General features: G+C 38.1%; 2 protein-coding genes across 8 annotated transcripts; one reads left to right on the top strand and one right to left on the bottom strand.

The window, feature by feature from the left end:
- Nucleotides 1-298: 298 nt before the first annotated feature.
- LOC6552013 (glutamine--fructose-6-phosphate aminotransferase [isomerizing] 2) lies at nt 299-10842 on the top strand. Of its 6 annotated transcripts, none has more exons than XM_026977602.1 (9): nt 299-334; nt 4126-4171; nt 5613-5810; nt 5858-6313; nt 6526-6552; nt 6747-6770; nt 7574-7731; nt 9386-10225; nt 10285-10842. In XM_026977602.1, the coding sequence occupies exons 2-9, from the start codon at nt 4165-4167 to the stop codon at nt 10657-10659; spliced, it is 2085 nt and encodes a 694-aa protein (XP_026833403.1). In that variant the 5' UTR covers nt 299-334; nt 4126-4164; the 3' UTR covers nt 10660-10842. The 6 variants fall into 6 exon arrangements, with proteins under 6 accessions (XP_026833403.1, XP_015009519.1, XP_015009516.1 ...); XM_015154033.2 differs by lacking the exon at nt 299-334 and adding an exon at nt 1950-2100 and having other exon boundaries at nt 7610-7731; XM_015154030.2 differs by lacking the exon at nt 299-334 and adding an exon at nt 1950-2100.
- A 3264-nt stretch (nt 10843-14106) lies between these two features.
- LOC6552014 lies at nt 14107-14845 on the bottom strand. 2 transcript variants are annotated; one of them, XM_026980228.1, is made up of 3 exons: nt 14694-14844; nt 14417-14634; nt 14264-14349 (listed from the first exon to the last, which is right to left on the bottom strand). In XM_026980228.1, the coding sequence occupies exons 1-3, from the start codon at nt 14794-14796 to the stop codon at nt 14275-14277; spliced, it is 396 nt and encodes a 131-aa protein (XP_026836029.1). In that variant the 5' UTR covers nt 14797-14844; the 3' UTR covers nt 14264-14274. The 2 variants fall into 2 exon arrangements, with proteins under 2 accessions (XP_001978779.1, XP_026836029.1); XM_001978743.3 differs by having other exon boundaries at nt 14107-14634; nt 14694-14845.
- Between the last annotated feature and the right edge of the window lie 4280 nt (nt 14846-19125).

Here is a 19125-nt window from a genome sequence, read left to right as displayed (position 1 = left end):
AGGTCAAAAAATTACGACTGAAGCGGTATCTAGCTGAATAATTGGATAACAGCATCGCCAAACTCGAAACTGGTTTTATGTGGACCACTTATGTACATGCAAGCTAGAAGATTATGGAGTCGTTAGGAAAAGAAATCATTAATATAGTTTCATTATTTATATTATACTAATGTCTCTTTGAAACCGGCGACAGAAACACTACGCCGCGTCGGGTCTTAATTTTCTGATTTCGAACCGGTTTGCATTTGGCAATTTTGGATGCGGGTCAGTCGATCTCTTCGTTTGCGGGTGTACGGACTTTTTCACGTTCAGCTGGAGCCATTGTTTGTCTGCAGTATGCTGGCTTTAATATTTTCAACACCCAATTCAATTTTCAAGATTTTTGTTAAAAGATTCGTAGTTTCATTTTGTAATTTAAACAGGGTCAAAAAAATTATAACTTTTTGAATATTGTAAAAAGTACTTAACCTAAGGTATACATACCTTATGCGGCAACGCAGCATTTCGATTTTTACGAACTTATTAAAGAATATCTTTAATCCCTAAGTAATATGAGGAGAAATTCGCCATAATTTCAGAGCAACGCACTATAGAATCAAGGCTGTCAACAAACTTTAGCTAAGAATGCTTTTTAGATTACATGTGTTTTTGATACTAATTTGATACTAACTTTTCTAAATGCAATGGAACAAAAGAGAACGCCATAGTGAAGTTCCCTGACTATCAGATACCCGTTACCCAGCTAGTGGTATTGGCAACCAGAAATTTCAACATTTTTGTGACAAATCAATAGAAATTAGCAAAAAAAAAAAATAAAATTAAATTAAAAACAATATAGAATGCTATAGTCGAGTTCCCCGAATGTCATATACACATTACTCAGCTAGTGGAAATGCGGAAACGGAAAATTTCTTTATTTTCTGAAATATCGATAAAAATTGTGAAAAAAAAATAATTAAAAAAAAAATTATTTTTATTTAAAAGTGTGGGCGTAAAAGGGAGAGTGGGCGCGGCAAAACGATTATTGGCAAATCGATAGAAATTACAAGCCTAATATAAAAACATTTTTCAAAAGTGTGGGCGTGACAGATTTGGGAGGTATGTAGACGCCGTCGCAACATCATTTAACAAACAAACGCAACCTATGTCTCTGGAATCTGCATGCCTGATCTCAACTTTCTAGTATTTAGTCTCTGAGATCGCGACTTTCATACGGACGGACAGGCGGACGGACAGACGGACATGGCCAGTTCGACTCAACTATTAATCCTGCTCAAGAATATATAAACTTTATATGGCCGGAAACGGTTACTTCAACTTATTTTAAATTGCATCGATATTTTGTGATGAAGACACAATGGGCATAATGCATACGAACAAAAAATGTACTATGATTAATGTTGCACAATCGATCGCTCAATATAAGCTTATAAGTATTCAAAATAAATAGAATAAGTAGATTATTGTAAATATTGGCCTATTTGTCGATTTCTTTCACACGAATTTCATAATAATTTCAAAATTGGAAACATGTTTGAAACTTAAAATGTAACACAATACTTTAGACAAATATCTTCTTCTGAACGGAATAACGCATGGCGTCCATTTTTGTATAACATTTTTTTGTCTCATTCTTGCCGGACTTAGGACCAAGTTCACGTGGCGTATGCGCGACTGACCAATTTTACTAGGGTACCCGGTGGGCTCTTGGCAAACCCAACCGTGCTGAAGTTTCTACTTTAAGAGTGCAGCTGACTTTCAAAGAGCACCTACGCCGTGGCTTTATCGCCCTAAGAGTCGGTAACCACCTGTGCACACTCTTGGCTTGTGTGCGTGCTACCGGGACTGGAAGTTGGTTAGACTCTTTGACATTAACGATCGTTGCGGATCGGGCTGTCGGTGGAGCCAGCGGGGCAGGAGAGCACCGGCGGAGCGCCGCGGTCTATAAAAGAGGCACATTTAGTGCGCGCTGCTTTTTGAAGTTGACTCAGTGTTATTTAAACAGCGTAGTTGGCCAGTGTGAGACCTGCCTGTGCCTGACCAAACCCAGCAACAACCAGCTAGACGGCGACGACCCGGTACTGCAGCCCATCGAATTAGGTAAATCAAGTGAGTCCGGGGCGAGAGAAGAAACTGGAAAGTCGAGATCCGCAGAATATGCTGCTTTTAAAAAGACTTAACAGCTGTGCGTAAAGCAGTGTTGGCCATTAGACATTTACAAGCCAAATTTCAGTTCTGAGACACTGGTACGCGATGTTGTGCGCATTTCAGTGCGGTTTCGTTGATGCCAGCGTAGCAAACTTTAATTGATTTAAATTGAATAACAAACCTGCTCAAAACTCGAATTAGCAGCCAAAACTCGATGGTGCCTCTTACATAAAATACCTGTTTGAACCTCATGCATTTTTGATGTAAGCAGCCCTACATATAACTGTTCGAAAACCAGTGAACTTCGCTTCAAAGAGTACATACAGCTGTGTAACCAGATAAAATGTGCTGCCTACGCCAACAGCATAAGCATACTGGTGTGTTTTCCGCACTTACTTACACTTTTATCTTGTGGGAAAACAGTTTAAGTTTTCGAACGATATACTCGTATTTAACCACACTGCGCATTCCGTATACCGCAGATTCACATAAACATACATAAACTTTGCTTGAGGGCCCAAAACTAAGAAGGCGATAACAGTTGCCTGTTTTAAATTTGAAGATATTATTTCCGAGAATTGACTTGATAAAGCCAATTTTTATGGCACTATGAGCTTTCCGTTTTCTGTGTTGTAGTAATTGTAGTAATGTGTAGTAATTCATAAGCAACTAGTTACAGAAATTTAAACGCTTTTCTATACCGGCTACCCTGTAAGTCTAGGTCTCTCAAGGTCTCTTTGTTCTTACTGACATTACACACGGTTTGAAAACTCAAGTGACGCACTACAATTTTAATGATATAATATAGAACAGAGATATTGTATATATGTTCGATTTCGTCGACTATCAGATCCCAGTTTTTCTACCCGTTACTCGTAGAGTAAAAGATAGAATGCTATAATCAAGTTCCCCGACTATCAGATACCCGTTACTCAGCTAGTGCAAAAGCATACCAGAAATTTCGTTGCTTTCAGAAATATCGGTAAAAATAGACTAATAAAAAAATGGAAACATATCAAAACATTTTGCATTGCGTGACAGTTTTGGGCGGTTTGTGGGCGGTAGAGTGGGTGCCCCATAAAGATTTTTGGCAAATCGCTAGAAATTTACAAGACTAATAAAAAAATGTCGAAACATTTTTTAAAGGTGTGGGCGTGGTAGTTTTGGTCGGTTTGTGGGTGTTCGAGTGGACATCATTTAACAAACTTGTGCTGCGGCTATGTCTGTAGAATCTGCATGCCTAATCTCAATTTTATAGCTTTTATAGTTCCTGAGACAGACACACGGACAGGCGGACGGACAGATGGACATGGGCAGTTCGACTCAACTATTATTCCTGATCAAGAATATATACTTTATATGGTCGAAAATCAATCCAATCCAATCTTGAAAATTCCATATGCCTGTTACATACTTTTCAACGAATCTAGTATACTCTTTTACTCTATGAGTAACGGGTATAATAAACAAGAGAGAACGCTATAGTGGAGTTATTTTAATTTCAGATACCCGTTAATCAGCTAGTGGTAGTGTCAACGAGAAAGTTCAATATTCTTTTAGGCATTTCGAAAAAAAATAATAAAATTAAAAATAATACAACAAAAATTTAAAAAGTTTTAACGGCTTGTTAGGGTGAGAGTAAGCGTGGCCACAATGTGGGAAAAAAAAACAAATTTGAACACATTTTTCAAAACTGTGGTCGTGTCGGTTTTGGGCGGCTTGTAGGCCATTATAAGGGCATAGCAACATGGGTCAACAAACTTGCGCTGGAATCATTCTTAATGTCACGGACATGGCCAGATCGACTCGGTTAAAAATCCTGATCCAGAATATATGTATATACTTCATATGGTCGGATTTCATATGGTTATGATTTCAATGAATTCAACGAATCTAGTATAACCATTGACTCTGCGAGTAAGGGGTATAAAAATATTTTGTGTCTAAAGTATATAAAGCTTAATTATCTCTTTACAGCTATTTACAAAACATCTCTATTTACAAACACCTCTCAAAATGTGTGGTAAGTATTTGCACAGAAATATTTTTTTTTTTAATAAAAAGCTTGGAATCATATAACAAATTTAAAACAGAGAATGCTATTGTCGAGCTTTTCGACAATTAGATGGTAATAACTCAACTATTGGGATTGCGAATCGATAGAAAAGAATATTGCTAAGCAATACTTTTATTGTCGATTTGGATTCCAGAACTTTTACATTTTTTGAGTAGTCTGTTTTAGTGTATTCCAGACAAGAAAGCCTTCGAGTGACTTTTGAGAAGATACTGATGAATAAGAAAATGGCAGATAAAATATAAAGTATTTAATAAAACCATTCAAAGATGGACAAGCAAATAAGATAGCCAATTTTGAAACCAAGCCAGAATCTAAAAGTTTAATTTAAGCAAGATAGAATGCTATAGTCGAGTTTGCCGACTATCAGATACCCGATACTCAGCTAGTGGAAGTGCAAACAAGAAATTTCAAAATTTTCTAAAATATTGGTAGAAATTGGAAAAAAATAATAAAATGAAAATAAACAAAAAATTGTTTTAAAGTGTGGGCGTAACCGTTTTGGGCGCTTTGTGGGCGTTGGATTGGGCGTGACAACAATTTTTTTCTATATCGATAGAAATTTACAAGATATACAAAAAAGTGAAATAATATCAAATTTTTCAAAAGTGTGGGCGTGACAGCTTTGTGCGGTTTGTGGGCGGTGAAGTGGGCGTAGCAAATTTTTTTTTTTTTTTTTGCAAATCTGTAGAAATTTACAAAATATATGTATATAAAAATGCAATGTCTTCGTCACATGATACGTACTCAGCAGCTAGGCTTTTCAGTGTAACAGGATGCCAACGCTCTTGAACTTGTTAAAACGTTGGAAATAAAGAGGGAACAGGTGTTTTTCTGCTAAGTTACTTACTAAATTTCGTCTTTTAAAGTTTGATTCCAACGGTGCACAGAGCGCGTCGGTCAGTCTTATGAATATATCTCTGTGATATACTATCTATACTCATCTAGGGCACTATATCTTTATTATCGATTTAGGCAGCAAAAAACTTGGTTCAGAGTATTATAAATGATTATATGATCGTAGGTTAATGTAAAAAATTAATAGAACTGTATATGGTTTTCTGTATAAGTTGAGTGCGACAAACAAGAATAGAGTTCTTGCTATACAACAACACAAATATTGTTTCTGTGGCAAACTCAAGCACAAAAATAAAGTATCAAGGCGAACATAATAAAGATAAATTTCCCCGACTCGTTGTACGCACAAAAATTGATGAGGCTTACACTGAGAAATCCGGGCGCAAAGGTAGAGCGACATCTGCTTTGTTTTTTGAGTGTGTATGTTAATCAAAATGAAATTGGCTTTCGAAATTCTGAATATTTTTTTTTGCAATACGCCTTACAAGTATAATAACAAGTATATTAATGTTTGCCTACTTTAAAACAAAAGGAATATTTGCATATCTGAATTATCTGACACCCAAGTCACGCCAGGAGGTGCTGGACCTTCTGGTCACGGGCTTGAAGAGATTGGAATACCGCGGTTACGACTCTACTGGAGTGGCTATTGACTCACCGGATAATAAAAACATCGTGATGGTCAAGCGAACGGGAAAGGTCAAAGTGCTTGAGGAAGCGATTCAAGAGAGTATGTTCTGTAGAAAATTGTAAACAAAACTAATCATTTTTCCTCAGACTTCAGCGGAGGAGAATACAGCGAACCCGTCCTGACCCACGTCGGCATTGCCCACACCCGCTGGGCCACCCATGGTGTTCCTTGCGAGAGGAACTCCCACCCACACCGTTCGGACGACGGAAATGGCTTCGTCGTAGTCCATAATGGCATCATCACCAACTACAATGATGTAAAAACCTTTCTTGCGAAACGAGGTTACAACTTCGAGTCGGACACTGATACAGAAGTGTTTGCCAAGCTAGTACACCACCTATGGAAAACCCACCCCACCTACTCGTTCCGCGAGCTGGTCGAGCAAGCCATACTTCAAGTGGAGGGCGCCTTTGCTATTGCCGTAAAGTCCAAGTACTTTCCCGGAGAGTGTGTGGCGTCGAGGCGAAGCTCGCCGTTGCTTGTGGGAATAAAGACAAAGACACGTCTAGCTACTGATCACATTCCAATTCTTTACGGAAAAGGTAAGCACATCTATGGTTTCTCGACTATCGCAGTCTTTCCACAGTCAGTTTCTTCACCAGCCATTCCTTTCTCTTCTTACTTTTTGTAATTAACTGTCTATGTGTCGTTTTTTATAACAACCGCCATTCTTCTGTTGCCACTCCACTCTGACGGTCTTTCTCTTCCTGCCTGCTGCACCTGTGGTGAATTCGGCGTCGATGTCGTACCGTAGATGACAAGAATCTCAGCCCCGATCAAGGTAGTCACCTGACTAACCCATATGCTTTTTGAATCGATAACATGTAGCTGGGTCTTTGTGCACACTAACCAACAATGTATAATTATTCTCTCACCTTTCTTTGACTATTACATTTAAAGCTTGTATCTGAACAAGGCTTTAATAATTATTAACGTAACACTTTCACTTTGTTTCATCTTCCAACATTTTTATAGATACAGACTCTGGAAAACCTCAAGGTAATTATAACATAATATCTTTTAATAACTCAATTTAAAAGGACACTTCCTTGGCTTTTGGGCGGCTTATCGTGCTAGGGACCCATTCACTGTTCTCACACTTGTAATTTTAATTTGTTTTAAATGAAACAATACTTCGATGTAATCGATGTAATAGTTAGAAATTTATCTTCATACACTTTGGGAGTAGAAAAGCACTTTTATACAATATCAGATTAAATAAATAGCTCTCAACGTCCGGTACAAGCCAATGCGCACAAATTTTGAAATCATGTAATATTTCTTCTTTTTATCAATTAGAAAACAATCATTTACAAAACAAAGCTTGAAACTTTTGCACATTGTTGACTTAGAAACCTTTTTAGGTCAATTGATAGGTTTCGACGAAAATAATGCATTAAATTAAAAGTCTTATTTTACCATTAATGTCAACTTTCTTGCTTTTATAGTTTTCAAGATCTCTATTCAAGATAGTATATCTCAAGATATACTATTCTATATCCTAGCTTCATATATCTACAATTTAATATTCAATAACAACATAATCAGTGTACAATATATTTTCAACGTATTTATTTTTATTTGATTCCCCATTATACCCATTAACCCCACTCTCAAATACTCACCTGCTACCGCTTACAACGGATGTCATTGCACTGTCCTTTCTGGTTTTATCGCCACGGTGGAACTGCGAATGGACACGCAATGCTATCAACGCCACCTAAAACCGACCCTCTATTTTCAAATGTACATTCAACGAAACATGAATGCCACACAACCAAAATGATAAATTAACGAGCTAGATATTCGCCCACATGGACAATCCCGTGAACTGCCAGTGCTTCCCCGTTCGGAGAGCACTTCTGAGTTCATGCCCTTGGAAGAGAAGGAAGTTGAGTACTTCTTCGCGTCGGATGCCTCAGCCGTCATAGAGCACACTAACCGAGTCATCTATTTGGAGGTAAGATAGTTGGATCTATCCATTATCAAGCAAGAACACATCAGGTTAAAAACAACACATGAAATGCAAGATAGAATTCTATAGTCGAGCTTCCCGACTATCAGATACCCGTTACTCAGCTAGTGGAAGTGCCAACGAGATTTTTCATATTTTTCTGGAATATCGGTAAAAATTGCGAAAAAAAAACTCAAAAACGAAACAAAAAAATAAACATTTTTCGAAAGTGTGGCCGTGACCGTTTTAGGCAGTTTGTCGCATGGCTGGAGTCGCGTGGCAAAAGGGTTTTTGGCAAACTTATACAAATTTACAAGATATATAAAGAAATGAAAAAATATCACACCTTTTTTAAAACGTGTGGGCATGACAGTTAATCTCGAGATCGAGATGTTCATACGGACAAACAGACGGACATGGCCAGATCGAGTCGACTATTCAGTCGAGTATATACTTTATATGGTCGGAAACGTTTCCCTTTGCCTGTAACATACTATTTAACGAATCTAGTATACCCTTTTACTCTACGAGAGTTTGCTTGAGATTCTAATTCGGCATCAGAGCTTAGCCTTAGATTCAGTTCAATGTGTGAATTTATGTATTTTCCGTATTTATCCCAGCTTGTTCTTTTATTTTAATCTGTTATTTTGCATTGTATTCTCAGGTCCTTGGAGGACATTCAGATTTAGCAGGACTGGCGAGTCGTCAGATCATAGATTCGGTAGAGATTCGGCACTAATGATGTTTCTAGGAATATTCTTGGTGGTTGCGAAGTTGATCAAATAAAAAACTTTGTTCAAGTTGGTCGGCCAGTACAAAGGTGTGCCTGAAGAGACGTAGTCAAGCTTTCTATTTGCGTTTATAAGGGCGTTATAAATTCCTTGTTTTCTTTTAGGGGTTACGAGGCGGGATCCCCAGTGTGTGTGTTTGTTGTTGTAGTCAGTTCAAGCAATTAAGTTTTTCCCTAAGGTATTGAAGGAGTCCAGAAATTGTTGTTCGGATACATTAAAACGAGGGGACAGTATACCGCTGCAAGGGTAAGATTGCCGTTTCAAAGTTGTACGTTTATAGAAGTGTCCTGCATGCAGTTGTTTGCAAACTCGGTATAGTAATGGTATTTAAAGAGAATTCATTAGCGTAAAAAATGTAGCTAGTTATATAGCCCAAAAGTGATCAAACTAGTTAAGATCGGACAATGGTAGTCACCTTCGAGTCCTCGCTCAGTGCGCTGGCGTCCACGTTGATACTGGCATTTGAGGTCTAAATATTTCTTTCTTTACCCCGGGATAGTAATAATTGCCTATGCTCTGTCTATGTCTCTGGAATCTACATGCTTAATCTCACTTATCTAGTTAGATCAACTCGGCTATTGATCCTGATTGAGAATATATATGTATGATACTTTATATGGTCGAAAAAGCTTCCTGCTACATGTTTACTTTTTCTCTGCAAGTTACGGGTAAAAACATCGTTGGAGGTATGACAATTGCGCTGTGTAGAGTTCACTAGCATATGCTACCTCAGACACAAATTCCCAGTTTTCTTCGTTTCCGAGAGCTCGACGTTCGCCTAAGAATATACATTTTGCGAAAAGCTCGTTGTACCCATTACACACTGTTCAAGAAATGTAATATATCGTTATACTCTTTTCTGCTGGTAGGACGACGATGTTGCTGCTGTTCGGGATGGTACCTTGAGTATCCATCGCCTAAAGAAGAGCCTGGATGATCCGCACGCGCGCGAAATCACTACCCTGAAGATGGAAATTCAACAGATCATGAAGGGAAACTATGACTATTTTATGCAAAAGGAGATTTTCGAGCAGCCCGACTCCGTGGTGAATACAATGCGCGGTCGCGTCCGCTTCGATGGGAACGCCATAGTGCTCGGCGGAATCAAAGACTACATTCCTGAAATCAAACGCTGTCGACGCCTGATGTTGATTGGCTGTGGCACATCTTACCACAGCGCTGTTGCCACTAGGCAGCTTCTGGAAGAGCTCACGGAGCTTCCCGTGATGGTCGAGCTGGCTTCCGATTTCTTAGACCGGAATACGCCTATTTTCCGAGACGACGTCTGCTTCTTCATATCGCAGTCCGGAGAGACTGCCGACACCCTGATGGCCTTGCGTTACTGTAAGCAGCGGGGAGCCCTAATTGTGGGCATTACGAATACCGTAGGCAGCAGCATCTGTCGCGAATCGCATTGTGGAGTTCACATTAACGCCGGCCCAGAGATAGGCGTGGCCTCGACCAAGGCCTACACCTCCCAGTTCATTTCCCTGGTGATGTTCGCTCTGGTTATGTCCGAGGATCGGCTGTCATTGCAACAGCGACGGCTGGAGATTCTGCAGGCGTTGTCAAAGCTCGCGGATCAAATCCGAGCCGTTCTGCAGCTGGACTCCAAAGTTCAAGAACTGGCCAAAGACCTTTACCAACACAAGTCACTTCTGATAATGGGTAGAGGCTACAACTTTGCCACCTGTCTGGAAGGTGCATTGGTGAGAAACGTTTTTTTAATTATTTCCATATTCCTAAGGATTTATTTTACGCCTTTCAGAAAGTCAAGGAGTTGACTTACATGCACAGTGAGGGCATCATGGCTGGTGAATTGAAGCACGGTCCACTGGCTCTCGTAGACGACTCCATGCCCGTGCTGATGATTGTTTTACGCGACCCCGTTTACGTAAAGTGCATGAACGCTCTACAACAGGTCACATCCCGCAAGGGCTGCCCGATTATTATCTGCGAGGAAGGCGACGAGGAGACCAAGGCTTTCTCTTCCCGCCATCTGGAGATTCCTCGCACCGTCGACTGCCTGCAAGGAATTCTCACTGTTATCCCAATGCAACTGCTGTCTTATCATATTGCCGTGCTCCGCGGATGCGACGTTGACTGTCCCAGAAACCTGGCAAAATCCGTGACAGTTGAGTAAAAAATTACATATTCGGAACCCCATAATGTCGAATTTCGACTTTGTACCTCTGCATGATAATCTCCACATTTTGTTATGAAAAATTACAAAACACTGCATATCTACAAAATACCATTATTATAAAATATTTTCACTTTATCCATGCTCAATTTTCGTTGAATAAAATGATTATTTTTTCCAGAATAGTAGCCTTCAAATGCAAAAGCATTTTATAAACTGAATTTTTTCACTTTGCCAGGAGTCTCAAAATAGATAAAACAAAAGAGATACCCGATACTCAGCTAGTGGGAACTATGTCTTATTTAAAAGGGTAAGTAAGTTACTCGTAGAGTAAAAGGATATACTAGATTAGTAGAAAATGTTCTAACAGGTAGGAGGTAGTGTTTCCGACCCTGTAAGGTATATATATCTATATTCTTGATCAGAATCACTAGCCGAGTCTATCCGAACACTTCCGTTTGACGGAAGCTGTCACGCCCACAATTATTAATTTTTTAAAGTTCACCCCAGTAGAAGCTTCTTCTTTATTAACGCAGACCTCTACAGCAGGTTTTCGAGTCCAATAAGTCTTCTACGTCACAAAAGCTTACGAAGAATCGCGTCATATTTACATTGGCAGTTTTGGTCGGCTTGTGGGTGGTAGAGCGGGCGTGGCAAAAAGTTTTTCGGCAAATCGGTAAAAATTTACAATACTAATAAAAAAAACTAAAAATATCACAATATTTTCCAAAAGTGTGGGCGTGGCAGTTCTGCGCTGTTTGTGGGCGTTAAAGTGGGTGTGACAACATTTAGAAACAAACTTGCACTGAGTCTATGCCTCTGGAAGCTGCATGCTTAATCTCAAAATTCTAGGTTTTGTAGTTCCTAAGATCGAGGCATTCATACGGACGGACGGACGGACAGACGGACGGACATCGCCAATTCGACTCGGCTATTTATACGGTCAGAAACGCTTCCTTCTGCCTGTAACATACTTTTCAACGAATCCAGCATACCCTTTTACTATACGAGAACTACAACTTTTTAAGAGGTGTGGGCATGGTCAGCCGGATAGACCGACGAACGGATAGTCAGACATTGCCAGATCGACTTGTCTAGTGATCTTGATGAAGAATATATATCCTTCTGCCTATTACATACCTATTAACGAAACTAGTATACCCAAAAAGGGATATACGAGTAACGGGTATAACAAGAGAAGCCGAACAAAAATGGGGTGTTTATTGAAACATTAAGGATGTGCCAACAAAAACAATTTAATACGTACAGAAAAAATTAAAAAAAAAAAAACGGAAACAACAGTCACAAGATTTGCAACAACATGAAACATATATATTATGATTGGAAAAGACGAGTCCTATGCAATAATTTCTATCGAACAAGATGATAAAATTTGAACATAAATGATAAAATAACGATGTATCTATGAAGAAATCGACAAATAATACAATCTGCCGTTCCAATATCAAAACAATATCATTAGTTAAAATCAAGCTTTCAAATACAAACATTTCTCGAAAAAACTTTTAAACAAGAGAGAACGAAATAGCCGAGTTTCTCGACTATCAGATACCCCTTACTGAGCTAGTGGGAGTGCGAATTTTTGGCATATCGATAAAAATTTGCAAACAAATAAATTACATTTGTAAAAAAATTCCAAAAAATTAAAACTTTGGGCGCCAGGGTTATGGCGGCATGTGTTTTACCCTTAAATAATACCAATCGAGAGATTAATTAGTCGAAGAATTGGAGTTTCAATAATAAATGCATGGTGCTTCGCCAAGCCAAGCTAAGCCAATTTTTTTGTCATCAAATAAGATAAAAATGCATAAATACATGATTTTTAGAATGCTTTTATATATTAATTTTTGTATAATTGATTATACAAAATTCGCAAGGAATTGACAATGACATGAAATTTTAAGAAGTTACTTCCATTTTGTGTACTTTGCGACAGATTAACTTATGTGCGATTATTCTACGATATCTACATTTGTAGTGTGCCGTCGTAGGCCTGTTGTCGCCATCTAAGGGTTGCTCTTCCGTATAAGATGTGATATAAGAAAAGAGGGGCATTAGTATGTGAATCTAAGCGTTATTTTAACGTAGCGCTAATTCCTTGCTGGTAAGGATCTGGTGTTTAAAGTTTTCCCAGGCACATTTACCAAGGAAATTTTTGTTAAATGTTTGTTAATTGAGTAAAACTCGGCAAATGAGAGGACCATTAATGCATCAGAGTAGGCGACGAAAAAGCTCTTTATACCGCCGCCGGAGTTAGAGTAGAGTAAAAGGGTATACTAGATTCGTTAAAAATTATGTATTGCCCTCTCCGTCTGTCCGTCCGTATGAACGCCTTGATCTAAGGAACTACAAAAGCTAGAATGTTGACATTAAGAATCCATCTTCCAGAGACATAGATGCAGCGCAAGTTTGTTTGCAAATGTTGCCACGCCTACTCCAATGCACACAAACCGCCCAAAACTGTCACGGCCATGTTAAAAACATGTTAAAAAATGTTTTTTTTTCTATTCTATTATTTTCGTCGGGAAACTCTGTTATAACATTCTCCCTTGTTTTTATTCTCTTAAAGTTTTGCAGTACAGCCATTAATTATTCAATTGAAATATTCATAGGAAATAAAAAAGGAAAGCCTTGCCGAGTCTCTAGAACGAACAAGGATATATCAGTTAAAACGATCCGCTGGTCTTGGGCCGAAAATACGTCAAGTGAAAGGGAACAATGAGATCGGAGCCTGGAATTACGTGTTTAATATTTAGTTAAGTTCCTAGAATAATTTTCTTCCATCGTTCACGTAAATGCCATGCGATCCTAAAATTGAGCAAAAAGGATTAGCGAATGTGGAAACAAAACCAAAGTCAAGTAACAGGAATTCAGTGGACATGTTGTGTTCGAGTGGATCTAGGTAACCTTTTCGGTCGGATTTGCTTATAAAATTGATTGGTAATTTAATTATTTTGGCCAAAGAAATAGGTATTGCATATTTTCAGGTTTTGTCTGAAAAACGCGTTCTTCGAGGAGGTCAACTATTTATACCATGTCTATGGTGAGAGAAATATTGTTCATTTATTTGTTTCCTATTGTATGTATTATTTAACGCCTTAATAAAGTTCATTTCCCAGACATACAAAAACCAATGGCCTTGAACAAAAAATATTTATAGATGCGTCAAGAGACTTGGAACACGCGCTAGAATCTGCCTGTAAATCTGAAGAAGCAGTTAATGAAACATTTAATATTTGCCTTGTAGCCCACATAATTCTTTAAAAACCGGTTTCTATGCTAATAATCCCAATGACTAGTCTGACAACAATCGCACAGAGTTCTCTATTGTGATAATGAACAATGAGCGACAAGCTTGAGTAGCTTCCGCGTTATCTATAGCTATATTAACTTAAGAAACAGTTCTCCAAAATCATTACAACTTAGTTAGTTAATTAAATAAGTTTACTCATTTCCGAACATTGCTAGGACGACGGTTTTTGAGTTGGCAAGAAATGGGTTTTCACCGAATTAATGGATGGTTAGTGGGAGTGCGATAGGAGTATCCAGAAATTGCTGTCGTCGAGATGAGTGGTGTTACCGATGTGGTGCTCTCTATTGTGATCGCTGAAGTGGTACTGGCTGGTAGCTCGGGATGTATAGTCTGGTTTGGCGTTTCGACAATACCTTCTGTTGTTGTCGAGTAAAGAAGTTGAGTAGTCCTACTAGATTCTTCCGGAGCAAAGTCTGTGTTTACCTCGGTGGTATGGTGTGTCACGGGCTTTTCGGTGGTGCTTGTGGCGCTTGTGGGGCCGAAGAAATTCACAGACTTATTGAAACCAATACGCAAGCCCCCGGAAGAAGATTTGGCCCGCAGCACGTTGTTCAACAGTTGAATTTTTGAAGAGATAAGGCTGGAGATGAGCTGGCTGGTGGCAGGTGACACTGTACTCTGGTAACTGCCACTGGAGTAGCCTGAAGAGAAATCAGTAAGACTAAAGCTTGTAATTTACCCCAAAAGACAAATATTATACCACCGCCTGGAGCGAAAACCTTAATTAGAACAGGTTTTCCTTCTGCCATTATTATGGCCCCACTGAAGGCGATAAGAACACAAATCGATATAGTTCTCTGCATGCTGTTGACGACAACTTAATGACTAGTAGCCGCAAATCCGCGTTCGCTTTTATAGCGTTCTTTGAAAAAGGCAGTTGTTATTGTTGCCTTTTGATGGCTCAAGCTAAAAAGAGGCTTAGCCGACAAGCACTTCGCTTGATGTTAGACCTCAAGTGGTTAGCATACATACCGGTGCGCCGAGATGAGGCCACCGCCGATTTAAGGTGGTAAGTATTAGGTAAGCGAGCGAGAAGTTATATATTATAGCTAATGCTTTTAGTTTTTTTTTTGTCTGAGACAACAATCAAACAGCTATATTCGATTTTAGTTTTAGCAGGTTTTAGTTTAGTAAGTTAGTCAGTAGTTTTAGTTAGTTTAGTAAGTTTTCAAACTAAATTTTCAATTAAATAGTTTTGATGGACGTAATTTTTGTATTTTTCCAGTTTTTTTATTGTTACATAAATAAACTAAATAATTTTACTAAGTAATAATTGACATTGAAAAAACACTAGGACGCTTTAGTGGAGTTAATCGGCTGTCAGAAACCCTTTATTCAGATAGAGATATGCAGTACAAAAGCGACTTAATTCATATTGGCCACGTGCGCCATCTAGCAGCGGTAACATTTCTTGCTGGTACCTTGGAATGACGGAGAAAGCGAGGTCGGCTGGACTAGTGACAAGGACGGCTATCCACAAAGTGAAGATGATGAGATAGTCCAATCAGAACCACTGCACTGATATTACACTAAAACAAGATTGAATGCTATAGTCGAGTTCCCCGACTATCAGATACCCGTTACTCAGCTAGTGGAAGAAATTGATAGAAATTTGGAAACAATTAAAAAACACTTAAAATTTTTTCAAAAGTGTGGGCGTCAGATTTTTTTGCAAATTGTGGGCTACAAAAGCTAGACTGTTGAGATTAAGCACGCAGCTTCCAGAGACTTAGACGCAGAGCAAGTTTGTTTCCAAATGTTGCCACGCCCACTCTAACGCCCACAAACCGCCCAAAACTGGTACGCCCACACTTTTGAAAAATGTGACATTTTATCACCTTTCTATATATCTATATATATAGAAACTTATATATATATGTATAAGTCGCACAAAACTCTCACGCCCACACTTTTAAAAAAATTTAAAATTTTTTTCATTTTATTATTTTTTTCCAATTTCTTCTGATATTCCAGAAAATTTTGAAATTTCTCGTTAGCACTTCCACTAGTTGAGTATCGGATATCTGATAGTCGTGGAACTCGACTATAGCATTCTATCTTGTTTTTTTTATCGAGCTCTTATGTATAATTGAATTTAATGCTCAAAAATAGTTTCGTTTCTTAATAATCAAAGTATATTTTATATATCAAATTTGTGGAATTTAAGGGGCTACAAAATTATTTTCCAGATATACATAATATAAAAAATAAAAAGACTTTTTTGACATAGTTAAAAATTGGCTCGAAATTCTTAATCTAATTAAAAATAAATCAAAACGATTTCAAAAGTGTGGGTGTGGGAGTTATTGTTGGCTTGTGGACGTTAGAGTGGGCGTCGCTAAAATTTGTTAGGCAAATCATTAGAAACTGGAAAGTCAAATAATAAAGTAAAAAAATTTTTACACATTTTTGAAAACCATTATATGTAGAGTAAAAACGCCCTCCAGCGCCCACAAATCCCCGAAACCTCACGGCTTGACTTTTGAAAGATTTTTAATATTTTTTAATTTTATTATTTTTTTTCCACTTTCTACCGATATTCCAGAAAATTTTGAATTTTCTCGTTCGCACTTCCCCCAGCTGAGTAACAGGTATCTGATAGTCGTAGAACTCGACTATAGAATTCTCTCTTATTTTTAATTTGGAGTTTTTCCATGCTAATAAACCTTATATATATGCATAAAATATACGTAAGCAAACATTGCTGTAAATTAAGCATTTATTGCTACTCATGATAATTCAGCAGCCGACTTTCTCGTTTAAAAAGAATTTTCTTGGCTATACCACCCAACACGTACGTAAGGGAAAATATGTAAACAAGCACAAAACACGGCACCAGCACATATGCACGATTTCCGAGGACCAAAAGAGGCCAAGAGGCAAGACAACGACGTGCGCCGAACCCTTGCTGATTATGTTTCGTAATTAAGCACATTTTAATATGGCGCATAATGTCATAAAACTAATGCATAATTTTACTACGCATCTGAGTAAGCAGGGCCATAATAGTAGGTTTCCTTCTCGCCTAGAGCAGGAAGCTCAGCGCGCCTATGGGGGAATCCTATGTAAACGGATTATGAATTCGCTGACATTTCTTAGTTCGGGTAACAACGAGCCATGTCTTTGTGTTTTATGACCCATTGTTGACTTGTTGACATATTTTCCCAAATGAACATGGTCGGAACCATAATTTGAAGCAGACATCGAAAGGATATGCACGTATATTTTTCTTCTGGTTATTATTCTAAGAAATTTTATACTTTACCAATACCGGGTAAAGTTAAGAGGTATATTAGATTCGTATGTCCCTATAGAAGTCGGACGCCCCTATGGTTCTTAACACTATAAGTGCTAGAAAGTTAAGATTAACCGTGCAGGTTCTAGTGTTGTCGATACTGTGCAAATTTGTTTCAGAGCTCCATCGTCCACAATCCGCCGAAAACTGTCAAGACCACATATTTATTATTTAATTAATTATGGCCGTTACTCGTAGAGTCAGGGTATAATAGATTCTTTGAAAAGTGTGTAACATGAAAGAGAACGCGTTTCCGACTCTATAAAGTATATATATTCTTGATCAGGATCAATAGCCGAGTCGATCTGGCCATGTCCGTCTGTCTGTCCTTCAGTATTAATGTCGAGATCTCTGGAACTATAAAAGCTAGAATGTTGAGATAAGGCACGCAGATTTCACAGACATAGACGCAGCGCAAGTTTGTTAAATGATGTTGCCACGCCCACTCAAACACCCACAAACCGTCAAAAACTGTTACGCCCACACTTTTGAATTTTTTTTTCATTTTATTATTTTTTTCCCACTTTTTACCGATATTTAGGAAAATTTTGAAATTTCTCCTTAGTACTTCCACTAGCTGAGTAACGGATATCTGATAGTCGGGGAACTCGACAACAGCATTCTATCTTGTTTTTATTATTACACTCCACTACAGGAGGAGTGTCAAGGCCTTTGAGATGATGGAAACCCGTCTTGGGACGTTAGTACCAATAATTAAATAGGCGTCTGTGTTTGAACTAAAGATAATCGTGGCTTCATAGGCTCAACAACCCCGTGCAATTTTTTAAATTTCTCATCATTTGGTAAAATAACAATATTTTATCAGTAGCGAAGCATGCTAACGTCCGTTGCGGCCTGCAGCGGGTTTGTATGTCCCAGATAAAGATTAGTATGGATAGGTCATGTTTACAAGATCAGACAATAAATGCCAGTGGTTGGACTCACTGAAATACAACTACATACCTCCGTAAATAAGAGACAGTGAAGTGGTTACATGCCTAGCCGAAGAGAAACCGTTTTGAAAAGAGAAAATTTCCCTATTAAATGAAATTTCCTGTCGTTTTTCGTTTTTCTTCTAAGGAACAAACCAAACAAGAAAGAATGCTATAGTCGAGTTCCTCGACTATCAGATACCCGTTACTCAGATAGTGAAAGTGCAAACGAGAAATTTGATCAGAATGGTAGAATAAAAAAAAAACAATTTAAAATTTGTTCAAAAGTGCAGGCATGACTGTTTTGTGTGATTTGTGGGCGTTAAAGTACAATTCTACAAGACTAAGAAAAAAATATGAAAACTTTTTTCAAAAGTGTGGGCGTGGCAGCTTTGAGCAGTTTGTGGGCGTTAGAGTGGGTGTGCCTAAAAGATTTTTAGCAAATAGATAAAAATTTACAAGAATAATAAAAATATATCAAATCATGTATGTAATTTTAAACAGTGGGAAAACAATAATTTTTATAAAAACTTATAAATACAATCATAAGCACCTCTTGGTAAACACACGTCTTATATCAACTTTTTTGACGAAAAATGATTTTGTCCTTGGATCTATAAATTACTAAATAAAAATGTACTCATTCGGAATATTTTATCAAAATATTAACTAGTCTACCCGGGCATTTTCTATTAAAGCGGGCGGAATGATTAAAGGAGTTGTTTCAGTGAAGCTTCACTCGAAACCTGATTCCCGAAATCTCTCACAGAAATTTACTCCTATCTAGTTCAAATTTTTTATTTTCAAAAAAAATGTATGGAAAAACAGTTAGAAATAAAACGGCAATAAACAAGACCAGGACTTCGAAAAGCAAAAAAGGTGGTAAAGACAAAGTCAAAGGAGTT

This window comes from Drosophila erecta, unplaced genomic scaffold, assembly GCF_003286155.1.
Source record: "Drosophila erecta strain 14021-0224.00,06,07 unplaced genomic scaffold, DereRS2 tig00000000-arrow-pilon, whole genome shotgun sequence".
Lineage (NCBI taxonomy): Eukaryota > Metazoa > Arthropoda > Insecta > Diptera > Drosophilidae > Drosophila > Drosophila erecta.
The sequence above is the reverse complement of the archived record's forward strand: the minus strand, read 5'-3'. Positions and strand labels throughout refer to the sequence as shown.

Coding starts and splice junctions, on each gene's coding strand:
- LOC6552013 (XM_026977602.1), top strand. Junction 6,553..6,746: donor GAATCTCAGCCCCGATCAAG/GTAGTCACCTGA, acceptor ACATTTTTATAG/ATACAGACTCTGGAAAACCT. Junction 10,226..10,284: donor CCTGTCTGGAAGGTGCATTG/GTGAGAAACGTT, acceptor TACGCCTTTCAG/AAAGTCAAGGAGTTGACTTA.
- LOC6552014 (XM_001978743.3), bottom strand. CDS start 14,796: ATGCAGAGAACTATATCGATTTGTGTTCTTATCGCCTTCAGTGGGGCC. Junction 14,635..14,693: donor GGTTTTCGCTCCAGGCGGTG/GTATAATATTTG, acceptor ATTTCTCTTCAG/GCTACTCCAGTGGCAGTTAC.